Here is a 19,873-nt window from a genome sequence, read left to right as displayed (position 1 = left end):
TATGGTATTTGTTTAAACTATTGAAATATTGATTAAAAATTGTGTTTCTTGCCCAACCTAATGACAGTGTAATTATTCATAATTCCAGATTCATACTTTTTTTTTTCCTTTTAGGAAGTTGGGTTCCAGGAAAGTTTGAAATCTAGAGCGTAACTCAGCTTCCCACACAGGAAATGAAATTTGTGAATTTGTCTCTTATTTCAGTCCAAAGTAATCCACATTTCCCATTGTCAGACAGCTTTTGATTTAAAGCCACCTCATAATCTTCCCCTCATCTGAACCCAATCAGTTCTACCACCTGCCAGTTAGTGTAGTTCGAGAATTGTAATGTCCATATTTTTCTCCCTTTCATTAAATATAACAACTGTTATTCATTTCAAACCTTTCAACGGTTTCTTTCTTCTTTAAAAGTCAAACTCTCTGAGAGGCAGTTTAGAACATTGTTTTCAACCTTGGCAACTTTACCACATGTGGACTTCAACTCCCAGAATTCCTCAGCCAACCGGAATATTTGGTTTAGAATATTGCTGGTCCAAGGTTTACACAGTGTTTCTCCTTCTGTTAATTTTAAAGGGAAATGTCCGATAAAGGGGTACTTTATTTATTGTAAATATGTATGGAGGGATTTCTGTGCCATATGCAAATATTGTTCCTCAAAACATTTAAAATTTAAAATATCTTTAAAACTACACCAAATCTGTACAAAGCATAACGGTCTTTCCTCAGTTTTATGCCCATCAGAGATTTGGTTGGGGAAATTTGTTGATAATTATTTGTCTCTTTCCAAGGAGAAATATTGGGGAAATACTAAGTGAGGGGGACTTTGCAACAAGCCCATCTTTTCTGCCTTTTTTCTTTTGAATACATAGTGGGCAGACATGGAATTGCCAAATATGGAAGCAAGCATATTGAATTAAGCTTGATTCCTGATAATAGAATAGAATAGAATTTTATTGGCCAGCTGTGATTGGACACACATAATAGATAATAATAATAGACTTTATGTCTTATTCTGCTGCTAACAAATAGCTGAAGTGGAATGACCTTTTTACCAAGCCTCTGATGAAGGCCTCTACTCAAACCCTACTTTACAATACAGTCGTAAACAGGATACATCTCCAACCTAGAATAGGCTATCAGATTATTTCATTATATCATTCTTCAAAGCATGAGGGCCATTTATTATTGCCTTCTTGCAGCAAATATGTAAGTCTGCTTAAAAAACCTCATACTACTTTAGGTTTCTTTCCCACTGCTTGGAAAAGGTAATTTAATAACACTGCATACAGAAACACTGCGTAGCTCCATCAGAATCACATTTGAATTGGAAAGAGTAAAAAGACTAGGTTCCCATAGTCAACCTTTCCTTAATTCCTCATTTTACCCCCTTTTTTATATATATGACAAACATTTATTTAATAGACCTTACTTACTCGTGTATTTAATCTGTTTTACTGACTAGCTACTATGTATTGTTTTACGAAAAAATTTAAATTTTTAATTTTACTGGTTCCTTAAGAGATTGCATTTTTGTTTCATAAGAAATTTTGAGTAGCGCTGATAGAAAAGCTAGATATTAGTATTTCGAATAAAGTGGCAGGAAAATATAATTACTGGAAAACAACCTATAGATATGATTAATTTTTGAATTCTCTGTAACACAAGTTAGCAGTAAAGCTCCAGTTTCAATAAAATACATTCTATTTCAAAGAAAGAGAAATTTTGGTCAGTGTCAAAAAGTTACATGAATGTGGCCATTGTGGCCCTCAAGTCTCTTTTTGGTGGCCTAACTTTGGCCACAGGCTAAATACCAATGATATAGTTTAATGCTATTTTGAAGTCAGTAATACTTGAAAAATATAGCCCCAAAATAGGGTGAACATAGTTTAAGACCCCTCAAATCCTGGTCGAATCTACTTTGTATCATCAATGTCTTCTGATCTCCACTCCAAAGTTATATGTGCCTGCTGATCATTGAAATGTTTTATTTCCACTCTATCCAGTCAACTGAATTTTCAAGCATTCATTTCATAACTTTTCTATTCTCTCTTTCAATGTGTACTATTAGCAATATAAGATATAGTATTAGTCAGTCTTAATACCTTTGAATATGTGATGGAATGTGCACCTGCAGCAGCAGACGGGGGTGAATAATGCCAACTCAAGAGCTTTTCCCAGAAAGAGATCTGGATCAAGACTGCAGTCTCGAAATGGAAGGTGAGAGGGAACAAATGGTTCAGGATAATTGCACCCTAGAATCTCCCAGGATATATCTAGTAGCTTAGAAAATTATAGCTTTAGTTTGGCAAGATTCTGGCCATTAGAGGTAAGCAAATAAAAGGGTTGGACTCAAATGGATTTCATTGACTTGTCTCTTGGCTTGGGCCTAAAAGAAAAGCAACTCTTAAAAATGCATTCAATCGTCATTCGTCCAGCAGTTCTCACATTTGCACTCTGATTATGGATTCAACATAGGCATACATTTTAAAAAATGCCTCCTAGATCATTATCGAATAGTTGTATGCAAAAATGTTGGCACTGATAAAATAGCACGTTTCAGTGAATCCCCACATAAAGAAAAAAAAAACTTTAATGTTCCAATTCACCTGGGAATATTTTTAAGATGCCCCCAATCTCACTAGAATCTGGCTGGTGAGTATATAGCATGAGAATTTTTTTTTTTAAAAAAAGCACAAAGTAAATCAAAACAGCTGTAGTAGTGAATGCCTGTAATAAATTAGGTTTAAAGGCATGTATTGATTTTACTTGCTTAATGCAAGATCGGTTAGAGATGTATTACCTCCAGGGAAAATGTTCTATGAAATGGCGGGGACCTGCTGTGCATGCGTTTAAATATTTTTGGGGAGGGCTTATTTTTGGGGAAACACGGTAGAACATGCTGGATGTTAGTTTGAAGCCCAAGAAAAATGTCTGCAAACTGGCCATATATGCAAAACAGAATTCCAGATCACTGCAAATGACCAACTGGAAGGTTTAGATAGTATTAGACTATTTGTCTACAGGCCCATAATACCCATATAAAAATAATTTGTAAGAGAAAGTTGTCAGAAACCCTTCTCTCCAACTTCGCCTAAAATTTATTTACAGAAAGAGTAGAGACTATGAAAAGAACATCTTGCCAATCACTATGTATCAAAATATAAAGGTTAATGTCTTGTATCAGTGAAGAATCTGAAGCTGAGAAGAGATTGGATGTTTCAACTAAACAATAATCTAGGAATATCTATGATATTAATTTAAACGAGCATTTATTTGGAGCTTGTTTTAATTCTTGTCCTTATTTCATATTGCATTTTTATTCTGTATGTTCTGCAAGCTACCTGGAGCAGGGGTCTCCAACCTTGGCAACTTTAAGACTTGTGAACTTCAACTCCCAGAGTTCCTCAGCCAGCAAAGCTTTAAAGACTTGTAAGTAAAGCTGGCTGAGGAACTCTGGGAGTTGAAGTCCATAAGTCTTAAAGTTGCCAAGGTTGGAGACCCCTGGCTTGGAGTGCAGTGTTTTTAGTAATAGCTAAAAATAAATATCTCCAAATCAACCATGAAGTACTTACAGGTAAAAAGAGAAAGGTTTTGGAGTAGTCTTCACAGTCCCCAGTCTTGATTATTATTGATACATGTACAGGTAAGCAATCCTAAGAATAATTTGAGATTAGAAGAATTTCTGCAAGGAAGAGTGAGGGGAAAATTCCAAAGAATAGCAAGATGGTCTCATTGGAGAAAACATTTGTGAGCCTTTATTTCTGTCAAAGATGTTACAAAGGAGTTGTGATTCAAATGGTTTCCAACTGCCATGGTCACTTTTTTTTTTGAATCTGCAAATTTGTGTTTAAACTTCGTACATTCAGATGTATCAACTTCTGTCCACTTGAGGATTCACTTGAACATACAATTTTATTAAGGATGCCTAAATGTTCGCATACAACTTTATATTGTTTAACTATAAAGCAGGGACAAGGTAATGAAACATTTATCTTTTCAGCTGTTTGGTTTCAACAATTTAAATGATTCAGTTCAACTGCTGATGTATTGCATTTAACTGTTTGGTGTTTTGTATGATTTTTTTTAAAAAAGTATTTCCTAATATTTATCAGCATAATAGTTTTTCATTGTTAAAATAGTTTAATTACAAAATGGAGTATTTTTTTAAAATTTCATTTTAATTATAAAATGGAAGAAATTTCTCTTCAATTTGAACACATCACATTTGTCTTATGAGAACAAGATTTACAGTCGTAAGTTGCACATAAAGGGTTTATTTTAAATGTTTTAAGGATAGAGTTACATCATAATTATAAAAATTACTTACAGAATTAAGTAACAGATTTAAAGATTTAAAGTGTTTATACTTCTAAATGCAGAGAACAGGGAACTGTCTACATCATTAAAAAAAAATGAAACCAAGCTCTAGAGATGACGTCATTTACCTAATTTTAAAATGTGAACACGAAGACCTTTGAACTATACACATAGCAAGAACCATCCAAATTGCACTAATGATGAAAAATATAAAAAGCACAGCATTTCCAAGGAACCACACATTTTTAATTTTTTTGGTTCTTTGAAATGGTTGCAATTAATATATCCATGGAGAAATCTTAATTTTTAAAATGCACCAATTTAAGGAAGTTAAAAATTATCCAGCAAAAATAGCTTTTTGCACTATTGCCTGGGTTTCTAATATGATTCTACTTCATCACAATTTAGGATTTGGCACAAAAAAAGCCTACTACTAATTTGAACTAATTTGTATTTCTTTTTAAACAAGTACATGGTCCCTTCAAACGCTGCATGACACATACAACTGGAAAGTTACCTCCTGTTGGCACTATGTTTGCCTCACCAGTGCATTTAATCCTACTACCACCATTAAAACAGCACAATAAGCAAATTCACAAAAAAAAAAAAAACCAGAACCAAAATTAAAAAAATCTAAAAACCTAAACATTTTTTAAACATGCAACTTTAACTTTCTTACATTGAACATTCTACCTTCTAAGCATGCAAAAAAGGGATGGTCTGCATTTAAGTTTTGTCTTAAAATTTTACAGGGCAGCCTGACATCACATAAAACACACAATATACAATACTACAGCAGGTAAATGGAGAAAGGCCAGTAACTTTTATACACAGATCCATAGCTTGTGCCACCACAAGCTTGTAATAACTTGGAAACCAATGCTGAATCCCTGGAGCAAGGGACCAACATTAGTTACCAGGGTGACAAGCACTGCATGCAGATCTGAAATTTGAGCCTAAAATGAAGCCCAAAACAGATGGGCAGGGTATAAAATTAAGTCTCTAGCTCAAAAACAGAAAAAAGGTGGTCTAAGCTATCAAAAAAGCAGACAATGTGGACACTTAAAAACCCATAAAATTTATACAGAATATAGATTACTCTAAACTGGCAGAATGTGGTGTATTATTAAGAGACTTGCAGAAATCACCTCGTCACAAGCTCTTTGAACATGATCTTTTTGTTCTACTTAATCCTTAGCAAGTATCTTGAGATATATACTCTGGATTTATAGTTTATGTAGCCCACAATTCAAAGTACTACATTTACGTGTTTCTCTTGTGTATGTTCAATACACACTCATTCTTGTGCCACAAATATCAACTTGGGCTCATGGAGCCAGGCTCAGCTTTGAGATTTACATGCAGGACTCTAAAGAGTCAATAGAAAACATACAGATCTGCTGGATGAAAAACACTGGGTCGCAAATCTGCTCACTTTGTTCAAGAACACAGGAACATCATGACTCAGGTACTCAGGGCTTAAAAACTGCATTGGAAAAGCTCTTCATGGAAAAGACAACAGCTTGCCTTTGGTTGCCTGTGATGAAATACTGGACATAATGCAATAGTAGCAATGGTCAAGAAATTTTAAGATACTGTTTATATACGGTGAGTATTACCATTAAAGAGCATAATGAGGCACAAGCCTTAAGGCTATAATATGAATTCAGGCAAAACTAAAAAAAAAAAAGTTTAAATTGCATGGAGTTTAATATGCATACTCACACCAGAGGTAAACTTAACCTCAAAAAGCTGATCAGCAACACTTTCTAAAACTCCTCAGCCTTGTAGTTAAGCAGAGGTTTGGTTCTCATTTATTTGTGCAAAGCAGTCCTTCGGTCACTGCTATGCTCCACCTCAAATTGGTTGCTGTTATGATTTTTCCATTGATTGGTTTAAAAAGCTGCCACGCCAATCTACCACTTTACAAAAAGAAAAAAGGAAAAGGAAAAAATGACCCAAGAATGGATTCTGAAGCTGCGGGCGGCTTATTTACATCCATCTTCGGCTGCAGATGGCTGAACCATGGAGACTGCCTAGCTTCCGTTAGATAGTGCACCATTAGCATGCAGAGCCCTAGTGTTCTTTTAATGTAGTTCACATTGAACAGCATACCTCAAGCAAATACAATGTACAGCACAAAAGGCGACAATAGGTTGGAATTGCACGTCTTGTCTGGATTCACCCAAAGAAGAAAGGCCAGGAGAAAAAAAGGTAGAAGCCTTCTTTAGCAGAAGATAAGGAAACAAGAAGGAATGCAGTATATCAAAATAGAAGGCAACAGATGACTTTCTCTTCTCGGTAAGACAAGCCTTTAATGTATGAGGACTCTTATGAGGTTTGTCATTACATGTAACAGATTTTAGTCCACATACAAGAATCTAAGTTGCTAGATTTGATAGACACCCAATAGTTGCTGTGTAGTATTCTTTAATGTTAACATGAATGACTAAGCTGCTACGGCACCAAGCACCTGGGTTCTGCTAAAAGTTAACAAAAAATCCTACAACAACAATATTGAGAACTGAAGGCATCCTTGCTTTAATTTTATCCAGGTCCTACATCTGATAAACACTTGCTCTGCATTTTTCTTATCAACTGCATCATATGTATACCATATTCTATTATCCTGTAATTAAAATGAACAGAGGCGTAATAGTATCTGGAACATAGGACACTGGTATTAATTGGTTTAGGCACTCCTTAACACTGCTTAAAATAGTTTTAATCATCTCTGCCCAAACCCCCAAAACAAGGACGTAATATGTTTAATACAAGAAAACTTAATATTACATACAGGAAAGCAATTTAATATCAAGCTACACTTGCATTGGCAGTTGAAAAGTTAAGTGAAAAGCCAAGGGAAAGTTATAATTGGGGGAGGGGGAGAAATCAGATTAATGATTATTACACTGCTAGATTTTTACACAGCTTGAATTTGCAGCTGCTGGTTTTTTTGTCCTAACTTTATCCAGATACCGCCCCCCCCAACAAGACTTCCTCTAAGAAAAGGAATTCCCCTACATAAAATGTGTCATGTTCACATCAAAGTCTGTACAGTTCACAATGGAATAATTTTCCTGGCAGAGATTGTGGGCTCGCAGGGACATCTAAGCTTTCAAATAAACTGGAAAGCAGTTAAGTCTTCTGTGTCTACAAATTTTACACTCAAAAGTTCCACAAGTTTGGCAAAAGTTTGCATGGTGGTGTCTAGGATGTCTTCACCAAATCATAGACATAAATATGGAAATCATCATCAAACTTGATGAAATAGACAGAGGGTTTGGCTTCAACTTGATGAATGACCATGCCAGTCCTTTTTGAGCCATCTTCTTTGGCATATTCCACTTGTTTTCCAACTAGGCTGTCCACAACTTCTCCAGGTTCCCGCTCTGCTGGAGGTGAATCATCTGGAAAGACAAAGTTTATATTAAGACACAACATAACATTTAACATAATGTATTTTTCTTAAGTCCATTTCTTCATGACAATTATCTATGTTATCACTGTCAATTTATTCACTTCTAATGATTAACAGAAGGCAAATTGTTTTTCCCCCAAAAGAGAAGTTGCTTCTTTACAAATGAAAATAAAACACCAGGAATATATTGTTGCAAGAAATACTCCTTTTATGAAGTTTATCCTAGTGATCCATTTCAAACACCTTAAAACAAAAGCTATATTAATGGCATACATAGACAAAATGGATGTTTTCAAAATTTTATCAAAGTCTAATTGGATTGATTGAATGGGTAATGTCTTACTCAAATGAATACCTGCGTATAACCTGGGTATAAAGTAGAATAAATATATTCTACTTTATACAGCATAGCATAGCCAAAATTTCAAATGTCAAAATTATTTCTCCTTAAACTCTGGGTGAACAGTCTAACAAATTCTTATTTAATATAGGTTAGGTCTAGGATAGAAAATAAATAGAAACTGATACTTGTTAATTTTTCTTGTTAGTTGTTCATTTAAAAAACAACAACTAACAACTTCACATTCGAAGTTTGTTCTTAATAATATCACATTAAAATGTTGTAAACTATATGAGTATTTTACAGAACGATAGCAATCATCAATACTTCATATACATTTAATACATTTAATGGTGCAAAGAATCTTCATGTGGCCTGACCATTAGCGATTCCTCTACCAAACCACCTGGTTTTGACCTGCCTCACTTTGTCTGGTTGAAATTGAATATAATTAGATGTGATACTGGAAGAAGTGCCTCTGCCCTGTATCAGTGTGAATGGAAAGATTCCTCTTGTTGAGATTGCGGTGCTAATATGCAAACTATTAAGCATATTGTGCAAGGTAGTCCACGCTGCACATTGTCTGGTTCCCTAGAAAATCTGAATGAAGTAATGCCAGATGCAGGCATCTGAATAGCTGAATTAGAAATCCAATTATGAGGCCATGCCATACCCCCATAGGAGTTTTACTTATAATTACGCAGACTGTATATATTGTTTACTTCTCTTCTGTTATATGCTAAATAATAAATAATAACACATTTAGCCTATGGCTTAGCTAAGTCTAAAATGCTAATAAAAAATGGAGCATTAATGGATAAAGCATCTATTAAGACTGGGATAATATTACAATATATAAGAAACATGCATGACATATAATAGATTACATAGGAAGTTACTATTTTCAAATCATAATTCTTAAAATAAAATAACATATTTTTGGAGTAATAATATTATTTAGTAAAAAAGAAAACCAAAACAAATTAAATTACCAGTTCAAGTTTATGTATATACTAAATGTGACAAAATATCAATTAAAAAATTAACTGTCGTTGTACTTCTTCTTAATGCTTTAAGTATAGACTGTGCTTAAAAAAAAACCTCGTTTCATTGTGCCAATAATCATTTGACCTTTGCAGATGCTTCTGCTTAAAAGCAAATGAATACATGATTCCCCAATACCCCAAGCAAGGATAGTGAGGAAATCTTTGCATATATGTGAACATTCTCTCTCCCTCACAGACACATACATCCATACATACTTTCACTGGATTCTCAATTTTTATTTTGCAATTCAATTCATAAATAAAAGCACAAAATGCATATGTACATTTCCAGAAGACTGAAAACTGATATAAAAATGGGATGCTGGGAAAAAGAAGAAGAAATTGAGCTAAAATGAACTGGAAAGATTCACTAACTCCCAAACAGTATTTTCTTAACCTAACAAATATTCTAATCAAACTTAATAGGCCTAAAAGTTATGGCAGTATGTCTAATATTTCCATAACACTCTATATAAGCTTTAAACTGACACAATAAACAATGAAGTCTTTGAATAGTAGTCTTTGTTTAGCTGTAGGAAATTTTGAAATAAAGGAAGGCAATTTGTATGCAGTTGCAACAGACAGCAATAATAGGATGTCTTCCCACCATGCTCTTCAAGCTGAAATATCCCACTGGAAATTAAGCCACAGAAGCGGATGGCAAACATAGAATGTTAAATGCTAGTGACTTATCTTTGAAAGTACATTGGGAGTCAAGCTCAGCACATCTCATGGAAAAATCCAAAAACATCGTTTTAAGAAATCACAAAAAGTGAAGTCACTGACTAAAGAAAACCATTCATTTTGCATATACTATAAAAACATCAAAATTGCTATAAACAAGTCTGGAACAAAAACATGGCTAATTTTTTGAGAATTGTGGTAATTTGAGGAACTGTTCCTGGCACTGTTACAAACAACTGCATTATAAAATGTCATGAATACCTGCAGGCAAACTGGCGATCCTTCAGGGCCTTGTTCTAGAACCTGAACACAACGTAAAAATCACTCCTGGTCCCCATTTCTTTTCAAGCCTATAGTCTTTCAGGAGAGCCCCTCTCACATGCTCCCATTACACAAAGCACAGTCAGTTTTGCAAAGAAAGCTTGTATCTTTCCTGCTTTTGTTTCCCATCTTGGGTAAAGTCACACCGTGTTATTCTCTGAACAAAATCTCTCATGAATTAAGCTCGACACTTGGTGACTAAACGGGCACATCCGTCTTATTTCTTGGCAGTGATGTAGGAATGGTTTGTCATTACCTTCTTGGAGTATTTCTCATCTTCCCAATTTTGTACATAGCCCTAGAATTTCTGCTGGTCTCCCAACAAAGTACTATGTCCAACTGCTTTGCTTTTTGAAGATTGGCGAAGGTTACTATACAGTGATAGTGCTAACCGCAGTAACAGTGCTGCCATGCCTTCTCATTTTCAACAGCCTCCCTTTAAGCCCTGTTCCCTTTAGGATATTCATAACCTTGCTAGTATTCTTGTTTTTTGTCAGTCCTTTAAGGTAGGGCAGGTCACACAGCAAATAGTATAAGGATTTCAGGAAAACTCTATTATACTAAGTTCAAATAACAGAATCTTCAAAGCCTGACCAAGTTTGCCAGTTCTGGTACCAAATAAAATCAAGACAAGACTATACTGAATTTCTTTCTTACTCTTCTTTCTAACTTGGACTAGGCATTTTTTTCTGCAAGCCCCTGTTAATGACCCCCCTCCTTTCTTTTTCCCTTAATGGCTCTCTCATATCTTCCCCAACTTCAGCACTACATTCATTTGCATGATTTTTTTTTGGTAAGCCTCATCTTCCCAAACAGTGGGATCTGAGTTTTCCTATAGCTGGATATAAATACAGTGTCAGCTTTGGAAGCCATATTAGGCTGGAAGCTTCCGTGCTGCTACTTTCTCATGTGTGGGAAAGTAGGAGGGGCGATTTAGTAGGGGGGGTTGTCTTTAGACATAATAGCATTCTTCCTGTCAGTCAAGGTCAGGCCGATCCTGCATTTGGAGATGGAATGGTCGGAGTGCTGTCTCGAGATGGGACGGTTGGTGATTGGAGCATGTGATCGACTGTAGAGTCAGGAGATGGTTTTGGGGGTTTTGATTTACTAAAGGAAAACCCAGACCTCTTAGATTCAGGTTTTCCCAGATGTGCCAGTTTACCTAGAACTGGCACATCTAGATAGATAGTTTTAAATAATTCTAAATAGAATTTTGAAAGATGCTTGCTTCAGAGTTTTTACTTGGAGTTGGGGTCTTTTTCTGGAATGCTGACATTTAGGACACAAAATAACATTGTATTCCATAAAGGAAAAGGGAAATAGAAATTTAAGAACTTTAAACATGATCTATGTAACTATTCACATGGATGTGAATACTGCCAATTGCAGCAGTCAATTCTCTCTTGCCTTCCCTTCCAATTAAGTATTTGTCATGGAAACCTAAAGTTTCATTTTGATTGAACATTCAAAATGTGCAACAACTGTACTGAAGAACCTTTTTGTTCTCCACTTTGTATAGTTCTCAGGTCAGTTCGCAAGAATTATTCTTTATATTGGTAATAAAATTTATTCTCAAAACTCCTGTATTCTAGCACACTCTTGAGAATTTTAAATTGATTTTTATATATGGATCAACTTACTAGAATCAGGCATAATACGGAGATCACCTTCTTTATAGTCATCTAAGAGCTGGTACATGTACAAGACAGGATCCTTTTCATAGGTGATATAAAACCATGTCTTCATTATAGGTGCTTGAGCCAAGACCATTCCCCTCCATTCATCTTTTGAGCCGTCTTCTGTCTCAAACATATGCTCTACTGCTTTGCCAATCATTATGTCTGCCAGGTGGGCATCACTGATCCGAGACGAAGCTGAAAGACACAGTTCAATGCTTGGTTAACATTATAAGCTATACCCATTCTACTTTAAGATGCCAGAAAAATAGTATAAGGATTTCAGGAAAACTCTATTATACTAAGTTCAAATAACAGAATCTTCAAAGCCTGACCAAGTTTGCCAATTCTGGTACCAAATAAAATCAAGACAAGACTATACTGAATTTCTTTCTTACTCTTCTTTCTAACTTGGACTAGGCAATTTTTTCTGCAAGCCCCTGTTAATGACCCCCCTCCTTTCTTTTTCCCTTAATGGCTCTCTCATATCTTCCCCAACTTCAGCACTACATTCATTTGCATGATTTTTTTTTGGTAAGCCTCATCTTCCCAAACAGTGGGATCTGAGTTTTCCTATAGCTGGATATAAATACAGTGTCAGCTTTGGAAGCCATATTAGGCTGGAAGCTTCCGTGCTGCTACTTTCTCATGTATGGGAAAGTAGGAGGGGCGATTTAGTAGGGGGGGTTGTCTTTAGACATAATAGCATTCTTCCTGTCAGTCAAGGTCAGGCCGATCCTGCATTTGGAGATGGAATGGTCGGAGTGCTGTCTCGAGATGGGACGGTTGGTGATTGGAGCATGTGATCGACTGTAGAGTCAGGAGATGGTTTTGGGGGTTTTGATTTACTAAAGGAAAACCCAGACCTCTTAGATTCAGGTTTTCCCAGATGTGCCAGTTTACCTAGAACTGGCACATCTAGATAGATAGTTTTAAATAATTCTAAATAGAATTTTGAAAGATGCTTGCTTCAGAGTTTTTACTTGGAGTTGGGGTCTTTTTCTGGAATGCTGACATTTAGGACACAAAATAACATTGTATTCCATAAAGGAAAAGGGAAATAGAAATTTAAGAACTTTAAACATGATCTACGTAACTATTCACATGGATGTGAATACTGCCAATTGCAGCAGTCAATTCTCTCTTGCCTTCCCTTCCAATTAAGTATTTGTCATGGAAACCTAAAGTTTCATTTTGATTGAACATTCAAAATGTACAACAACTGTACTGAAGAACCTTTTTGTTCTCCACTTTGTATAGTTCTCAGGTCAGTTCGCAAGAATTATTCTTTATATTGGTAATAAAATTTATTCTCAAAACTCCTGTATTCTAGCACACTCTTGAGAATTTTAAATTGATTTTTATATATGGATCAACTTACTAGAATCAGGCATAATACGGAGATCACCTTCTTTATAGTCATCTAAGAGCTGGTACATGTACAAGACAGGATCCTTTTCATAGGTGATATAAAACCATGTCTTCATTATAGGTGCTTGAGCCAAGACCATTCCCCTCCATTCATCTTTTGAGCCGTCTTCTGTCTCAAACATATGCTCTACTGCTTTGCCAATCATTATGTCTGCCAGGTGGGCATCACTGATCCGAGACGAAGCTGAAAGACACAGTTCAATGCTTGGTTAACATTATAAGCTATACCCATTCTACTTTAAGATGCCAGAAAAATAGTATAAATGCAGCAATTGGGCATTGCCTGACCTCAAAAACTAGATAAATACTTGATTTTACTCAAGATTTTATGCAAGATTAATTAAAAAATATCTTTATGGGATTTAGGCAAGAAGGATATTCAGCAATCACACTTAAAAGCTGAATAAAACACTTCTAATTAATTAAAGTAAAATTTTGCATTGAGCACTGAATAAGATTCAATTTTAAAGTTACTTCAATAACAAAAAAGAAAAAGATATTGAATTTTAATGTTAGGAAATATTCAAGGGGGGGGGAATTAGGAACTGGGGATGTTTATGGTTGATTTCCTTTGCTCTTAGGGATGGGAGGTCAACCTGTTTGTGAACTAAGTTTTCATGGAGAGCCTTCTCTGAACATTTATCAAGGCAATATACACTTTCAAAAGAATTGCATGACTGTAATGAAAAGTAGTTTTTTCCCCAATACCATAATAATAACATCCTGCCTTTATATATTTAATTCAAGGTGGTAAACATGCCTAATATTCTTGACTTCTACTTTCCCCACAACAACAGCCCTGTGAGATAGATTGGGTTGAAAAAGAGTGATTTTAAAACTGAAAAGTTACCCAGCCAGCTTTCATGCATAAGGGATGCCTAGAATCCATAATCTCCTGATTTTAGGCCAGTATCTTCACCACTATACAAAATTGGCTCTTTTTAAAATATTGCTTCCTGATGAAATTTCTATACGTCTTCATTTTTAAGTTTTATTGACACTAGTATTTCCTTTTATAATGCAGATAAAGGCAGGCAGGCTCACATTTTTTTAACAGCAGGAATAGAAGTATTAATAGGTCTCTTAAAGTTTCTAGGATAAAAACATGCATGGATTCTATATATATCTACTTTCAAAGAACATTATTTGAACATTAATTTAAAATGTAATGGCCTGCTTATTAATGTGAGAGTCTTGTTGGCAGAATATTAAAGTGGTTCTAAGAAATATATATGTGCTTTCCAGGGTGAGTACAGAGAAAGAGCAGAGTGAAGCTGCCTTTGTTGTTACATTTTCACTTCAGCAAAGCGAGTGGGAGGAGCTGCTGGCTGTGAGGGGGAGTGAGGGTGAGTACAGAGAAAGAGCGGCCCGCACGCCTAATGGCATGCAAATCATATAAATATAAACCAAAAATAGCAATAATATATTCAGGGTTAATCCACTTGAGATTGTGATTTTATTCTATTTCAAAATGACTGGCTTAGTTCAGTGTAATACTTATTTTGCAGCTGTCTTTCGCAGCAGCCTCTTCAAATTTGGGTACTGTCCTCTTTGTAAACAAATTAGTAGTCTACATGGACAGATTACCTATCTAGAATCTCAAATCTGTGCTCTCCAAGCAGAAATTAGGTGCCCAATTCAGCCATTCCACCCTTTTGAGCTGCCATGCCATCAGTCCCCTCTACCACAAAGATCCTGCAGGAGAAGGACAGTATGGACAACCGTGGGATCTGGCAGGGTGACAGTTGTGAACCATAAACACAAAGCTTTTGCAGTGTCCCAGTATAACAGATATAATGTCCTTGCTGACCGTAACAGGGACACTAAAGTGACAGGTCAAGGTAGTTGTGATACTGATAACTCAAACAAGCAGAATGATTTCCAGAGCTTGGGGTATGAACTTAGTAGTATAGGTTGTAGGCTTATCTTTTCAGAGGTTTTACCAGTATATAAAGAACAAAAAGTTAAAGGCCAGCGTGTAGTGGAGTTTAATGTATGGCTAAAAGAGTGGTGTAAAAGGGAAGGCTTTGGTTTTGTTAGTCATGATGTCTGCAACTGGTCCAATGAAAAATTGTACAAAAGAGATGGATTGCATCCATCAAAGAAAGGGACTGAGTTACTCAGCAATAAATTCAAAGATTTTCTGAATAAACATTTAAACTGAACAGTGGGGACAGAGAATTAATTGATACAGAAAATTTCTGTCCCCAGCAATCCAAAATTAACAGGGTTAACAGTAACATAGAAGTCTGTGTGGGTAAGATTATCAGCCTTGCTATCAAGCAAAACCAAGCATTTAATAGTGAGGGCCATACCATGTGCACTAATTAAACAGGTGGCAAGAAAGTAGGGGCAGTCAGGCACAACACAGGTTATGTAGGCACTAAACACCAGGTCAATCAAAATGGACTCAAATGTCTATACACCAATGCACAGAGTATGAGGAATAAACAGGGTGAATTAGAAATTCAAGTAAATGAGGGCAGATATGTTGCCATTACGGAAACTTGGTGGGATGAAACTGACGAATGGAACATATAGCTAGAGGGATATAAATTATTTAAAAGAAATAGACCAAATAAAAGAAGAGGTGGAGTTGCACTATATATAAGGAATAATTACATCTCTATAGAAATAGAGCACAACAATGATGAAAATTATCTTATTGACATTTGGGTCAATATTAAAAAGGGGGGGATGATATTGCCATACTATAGGCCACCCAACCAAACAGAGGAAGTAGATGAACTCTTTGCTAGTCAGCTAACTAAGGTATGTAGGAAGCCCATCACAGTAGTAATGGGGGATTTTAACTACCCTGACATTAACTGGGAGACAAACTCTGCACCAAGAGGAAGATCCAACAGGTTCCTAACAAACCTAGCAGACAACTTTGTTTCCCAAAAAGTAGAGAAGGGAACAAGGGGATCAGCCATATTGGACTTAATTCTCACTAACAGAGATGAAATGATAGAAGGTGTTGAAGCTACAGGAACCTTGGGGGCAAGTGATCACACAATACTGGAATTCAACAATATGCAAACACAAGTAGTAGAACAAAGTCAAACTAGAGTCTTGGACTTTAAGAAAGCTAATTTCAATAAATTAAGAGAGAGCTTGAGAAGGATTCCATGGATGAGAATCCTCACGGGGAAAACAACTCAAGAAGCTTGGGAAATTTTGAAAAGTGAGATTATAAAAGCCCAGTCTAGCACAATACCAATGAAGAAGAAAAATAATAGATCTCAAAAGAAACCAGCATGGATGCATAAAGAACTATCTGATAAATTGAAAGACAAAAAGGACAAGTATAAAAAGTGGAAAGAGGGGCAAATAACTAAGGCAGAATATCAGCAAATAGCCAGAGCTTGTAAAGATGAAGTGAGGAAAGCTAAGGCTCACAATGAACAAAGACTAGCGACGAAAGTAAAAAATAACAAAAAAAGCTTCTTCCAACATGTTAAAAACAAGAAAAATGTCAAGGAAACAATTGACCCATTGCTGGGAGAAAGTGGCAAGAAGATGACAAGCAACTGGGAGAAAGCAGAACTACTTTACTCATTTTTTGCATCTGTCTTTACACAAAAGGAAAAAACAATCCAACCTATCAAAAACAGCACTACAAAAAACGGATTAGGAACACAAGTTAAAATAGGGGAAAAAATGGTAGATGAACACCTGTCTACCCTAGACAAGTTCAAATCACCAGGACCAGATGGATTATACCCCAACGTTCTGAAGGAACTGACAGATGAGATCTCAGAATCACTGAACTATATCTTTCAAAGATCCTGGAGCACAGGGAAACTGCCAGAGAACTGGAAAAGAGCTGATGTAGTTCCCATCTTCAAAAAGAAAAAAAAAACAGATCCAGGAAATTACAGACCTATCAGCCTGACCTCAATACCAGGGAAGATTCTGGAAAAGATAATCAAGCAACGAATCACCAAACACCTAGAAACAAACAAAGTAATAACCAAAAGCCAACATGGGTTTGTCAAAAACAGATCATGCCAGACTAATCTTATTCTTTGCATTCTTTGACAAAATAACAAAATTAGTGGACAGAAGAATTCTGTAGATATAATTTACTTGGGCTTCAGTAAAGCATTTGATAAAGTAGACCATAACCTACTACTAGATAAAGTAGAAAAATGTGGGTTAGACAGCACCACCACCAGATGGATTCGTAACTGGCTGACCAACCGCACTCAACGTGTAGTCCTCAACGGAACTACATCCACATGGAGGGAAGTATGCAGTGGAGTACCCCAAGGTTCTGTTTTAAGCCCAGTACTCTTCAACATCTTCATCAATGACTTGGATGAGGGGATAGATGGGGAACTCATCAAATTTGCAGATGACACAAGCTGGCAGGAATAGCCAACACTCCAGAAGATAGGCTCAAGATACAGAAGGATCTTGACAGACTTGAACACTGGGCGCTATCTAACAAAATGAAATTCAACAGTGAAAAAAGTAAGGTTCTACATTTAGGCCAAAAAAACAAAATGCACAGGTACCGTATATGTGGTACCTTGCTCAATAGTAGTAACTGCCAGAGGGATCTTGGAATCCTAGTGGACAGCCATTTAGATATGAGCCAGCAGTGTGCAACAGCTGCCAAAAAAGCCAACACTATTCTGGGCTGCCTAAACAGAGGGATAGAATCAAGATCACGTGAAGTGTTAATACCATTTTATAATGCCTTGGTAAGGCCACACTTGGAATATTACATTCAGTTTTGGTCGCCACGATGTAAAAAAGATGTTGAGACTCTAGAAAGAGTGCAGAAAAGAGCAACAAAGATGATTAGGGGACTGGAGGCTAAAACATATGAAGAACGGTTGCAGGAACTCGGTATGTCTAGTTTAATGAAAAGAAGGACTAGGGGAGACATGATAGCAGTGTTCCAATATCTCAGGGGTTGCCACAAAGAAGAGGGAGTCAAACTATTCTCCAAAGCACCTGAGGGTAGAACAAGAAGCAATGGGTGGAAACTAATCAAGGAGAGAAGCAACTTAGAACTAAGGAGAAATTTCCTGACATTTAGAACAATTAATAAGTGGACTAACTTGCCTGCAGAAGTTGTGAATGCTCCAACACTGGAAATTTTTAAGAAAATGTTGGATAGCCATTTGTCTGAAATGATGTAGGGTTTCCTGCCTGGGCAGGGGGTTGGACTAGAAGACCTCCAAGGTCCCTTCCAACTCTGTTATTATGTTATACCTACATGTGAGTAAAGACTCAGGAGTGTGGCATGCTCAACTGATATATTACAAATATTTCTTGCTTTAATCTATGTATTTCTAGTCCCCTTGAACACTGGATTAAGCAAGAAGAGAGGTTATAAATTTAATAATTTATTTATTATTTATTAAATTTGTATACCGCTCTTCTCCCAAAGGACTCAGGGCGGTTCACAGCCAGTAAAATCAAAATACATATGATACAGATTAAAAAACAATATAAACATCTGTAGTCATGAAAACCTTTGAAAGGCTAGTGCTTTCCTACCTGAAAACCATCACGGATCCGCTGTTAGACCCCTTGCAATTTGCATACCGAGCAAATAGATCAACAGATGATGCTGTTAATATGGCTCTGCACTACATCCTACAACATCTTGAGTCTCCAAAGACCTATGCAAGGGTCCTTTTTGTAGACTTTAGTTCAGCATTCAATACCATCATTCCAGACATTCTTCTAACTAAGCTAAACCAGCTACAGGTACCAGAACAGGCTTGTAAGTGGATCACAAGCTTCCTAACAAACAGGAAGCAGCAGGTGAAGCTAAGCAAGATCACATCAAATACCTGTACAATTAGCACAGGGGCCCCCCAAGGCTGTGTGCTCTCCCCACTTCTCTTCTCTCTGTATACCAATGACTGCATCTCCAATGATCCATCAGTTAAGCTACTGAAGTTCGCAGATGACACAACAGTGATTGGTCTCATTCGAGACAATGACGAATCCGCATATAGACGAGAGGTCGAACGACTAGCCTTGTGGTGCAACCAAAACAATCTGGAACTGAACACACTCAAAACCGTAGAAATGGTGGTAGACTTTAGGAAAAACCCTTCCATACTTCCACCTCTCACAATACTTGACAACACAGTATCAACAGTAGAAACCTTCAAATTTCTGGGTTCTATCATATCGCAAGATCTCAAATGGACAGCTAACATCAAAAACATCATTAAAAAAGGACAACAAAGAATGTTCTTTCTGCGCCAACTCAGTAAGCTCAAACTGCCCAAGGAGCTGCTGATCCAATTCTACAGAGGAATTATTGAGTCTGTCATTTGCACCTCTATAACTGTCTGGTTCGGTTCTGCAACCCAACAAGAAAAACACAGACTTCAGAGGATAATTAGAACTGCAGAAAAATAATTGCTACCAACTTGCCTTCCATTGAGGACCTGTATACTGCACGAATCAAGAAGAGGGCCGTGAAAATATTTGCAGATCCCTCGCATCCTGGACATAAACTGTTTCAACTCCTACCCTCAAACGACGCTATAGAGCACTGCACACCAGAACAACTAGACACAAGAACAGTTTTTTCCCGAAGGCCATCACTCTGCTAAACAAATAATTCCCTCAACACTGTCAGACTATTTACTGAATCTGC

The 19,873-nt window shown here is 36.5% G+C and overlaps 1 protein-coding gene across 1 annotated transcript in view; it reads right to left on the bottom strand.

Moving 5' to 3' along the window:
* Positions 1–4,254: 4,254 nt before the first annotated feature.
* The window catches only part of SPIN1 (spindlin 1), a 58,177-nt gene continuing 42,558 nt past the window's right edge, over positions 4,255–19,873 (bottom strand). The window contains exons 6-7 of the mRNA XM_058166574.1: positions 13,187–13,420; positions 4,255–7,727 (exon numbers count right to left, since the gene is read on the bottom strand). Of these exons, the coding sequence (XP_058022557.1) occupies positions 7,528–7,727; positions 13,187–13,420 (434 nt within the window). The 3' untranslated portion in view covers positions 4,255–7,527. The remainder of the gene's footprint in view (positions 7,728–13,186; positions 13,421–19,873) is intronic.

Source organism: Ahaetulla prasina, chromosome 2, assembly GCF_028640845.1.
Source record: "Ahaetulla prasina isolate Xishuangbanna chromosome 2, ASM2864084v1, whole genome shotgun sequence".
NCBI lineage: Eukaryota > Metazoa > Chordata > Lepidosauria > Squamata > Colubridae > Ahaetulla > Ahaetulla prasina.
The sequence above is the reverse complement of the archived record's forward strand: the minus strand, read 5'-3'. Positions and strand labels throughout refer to the sequence as shown.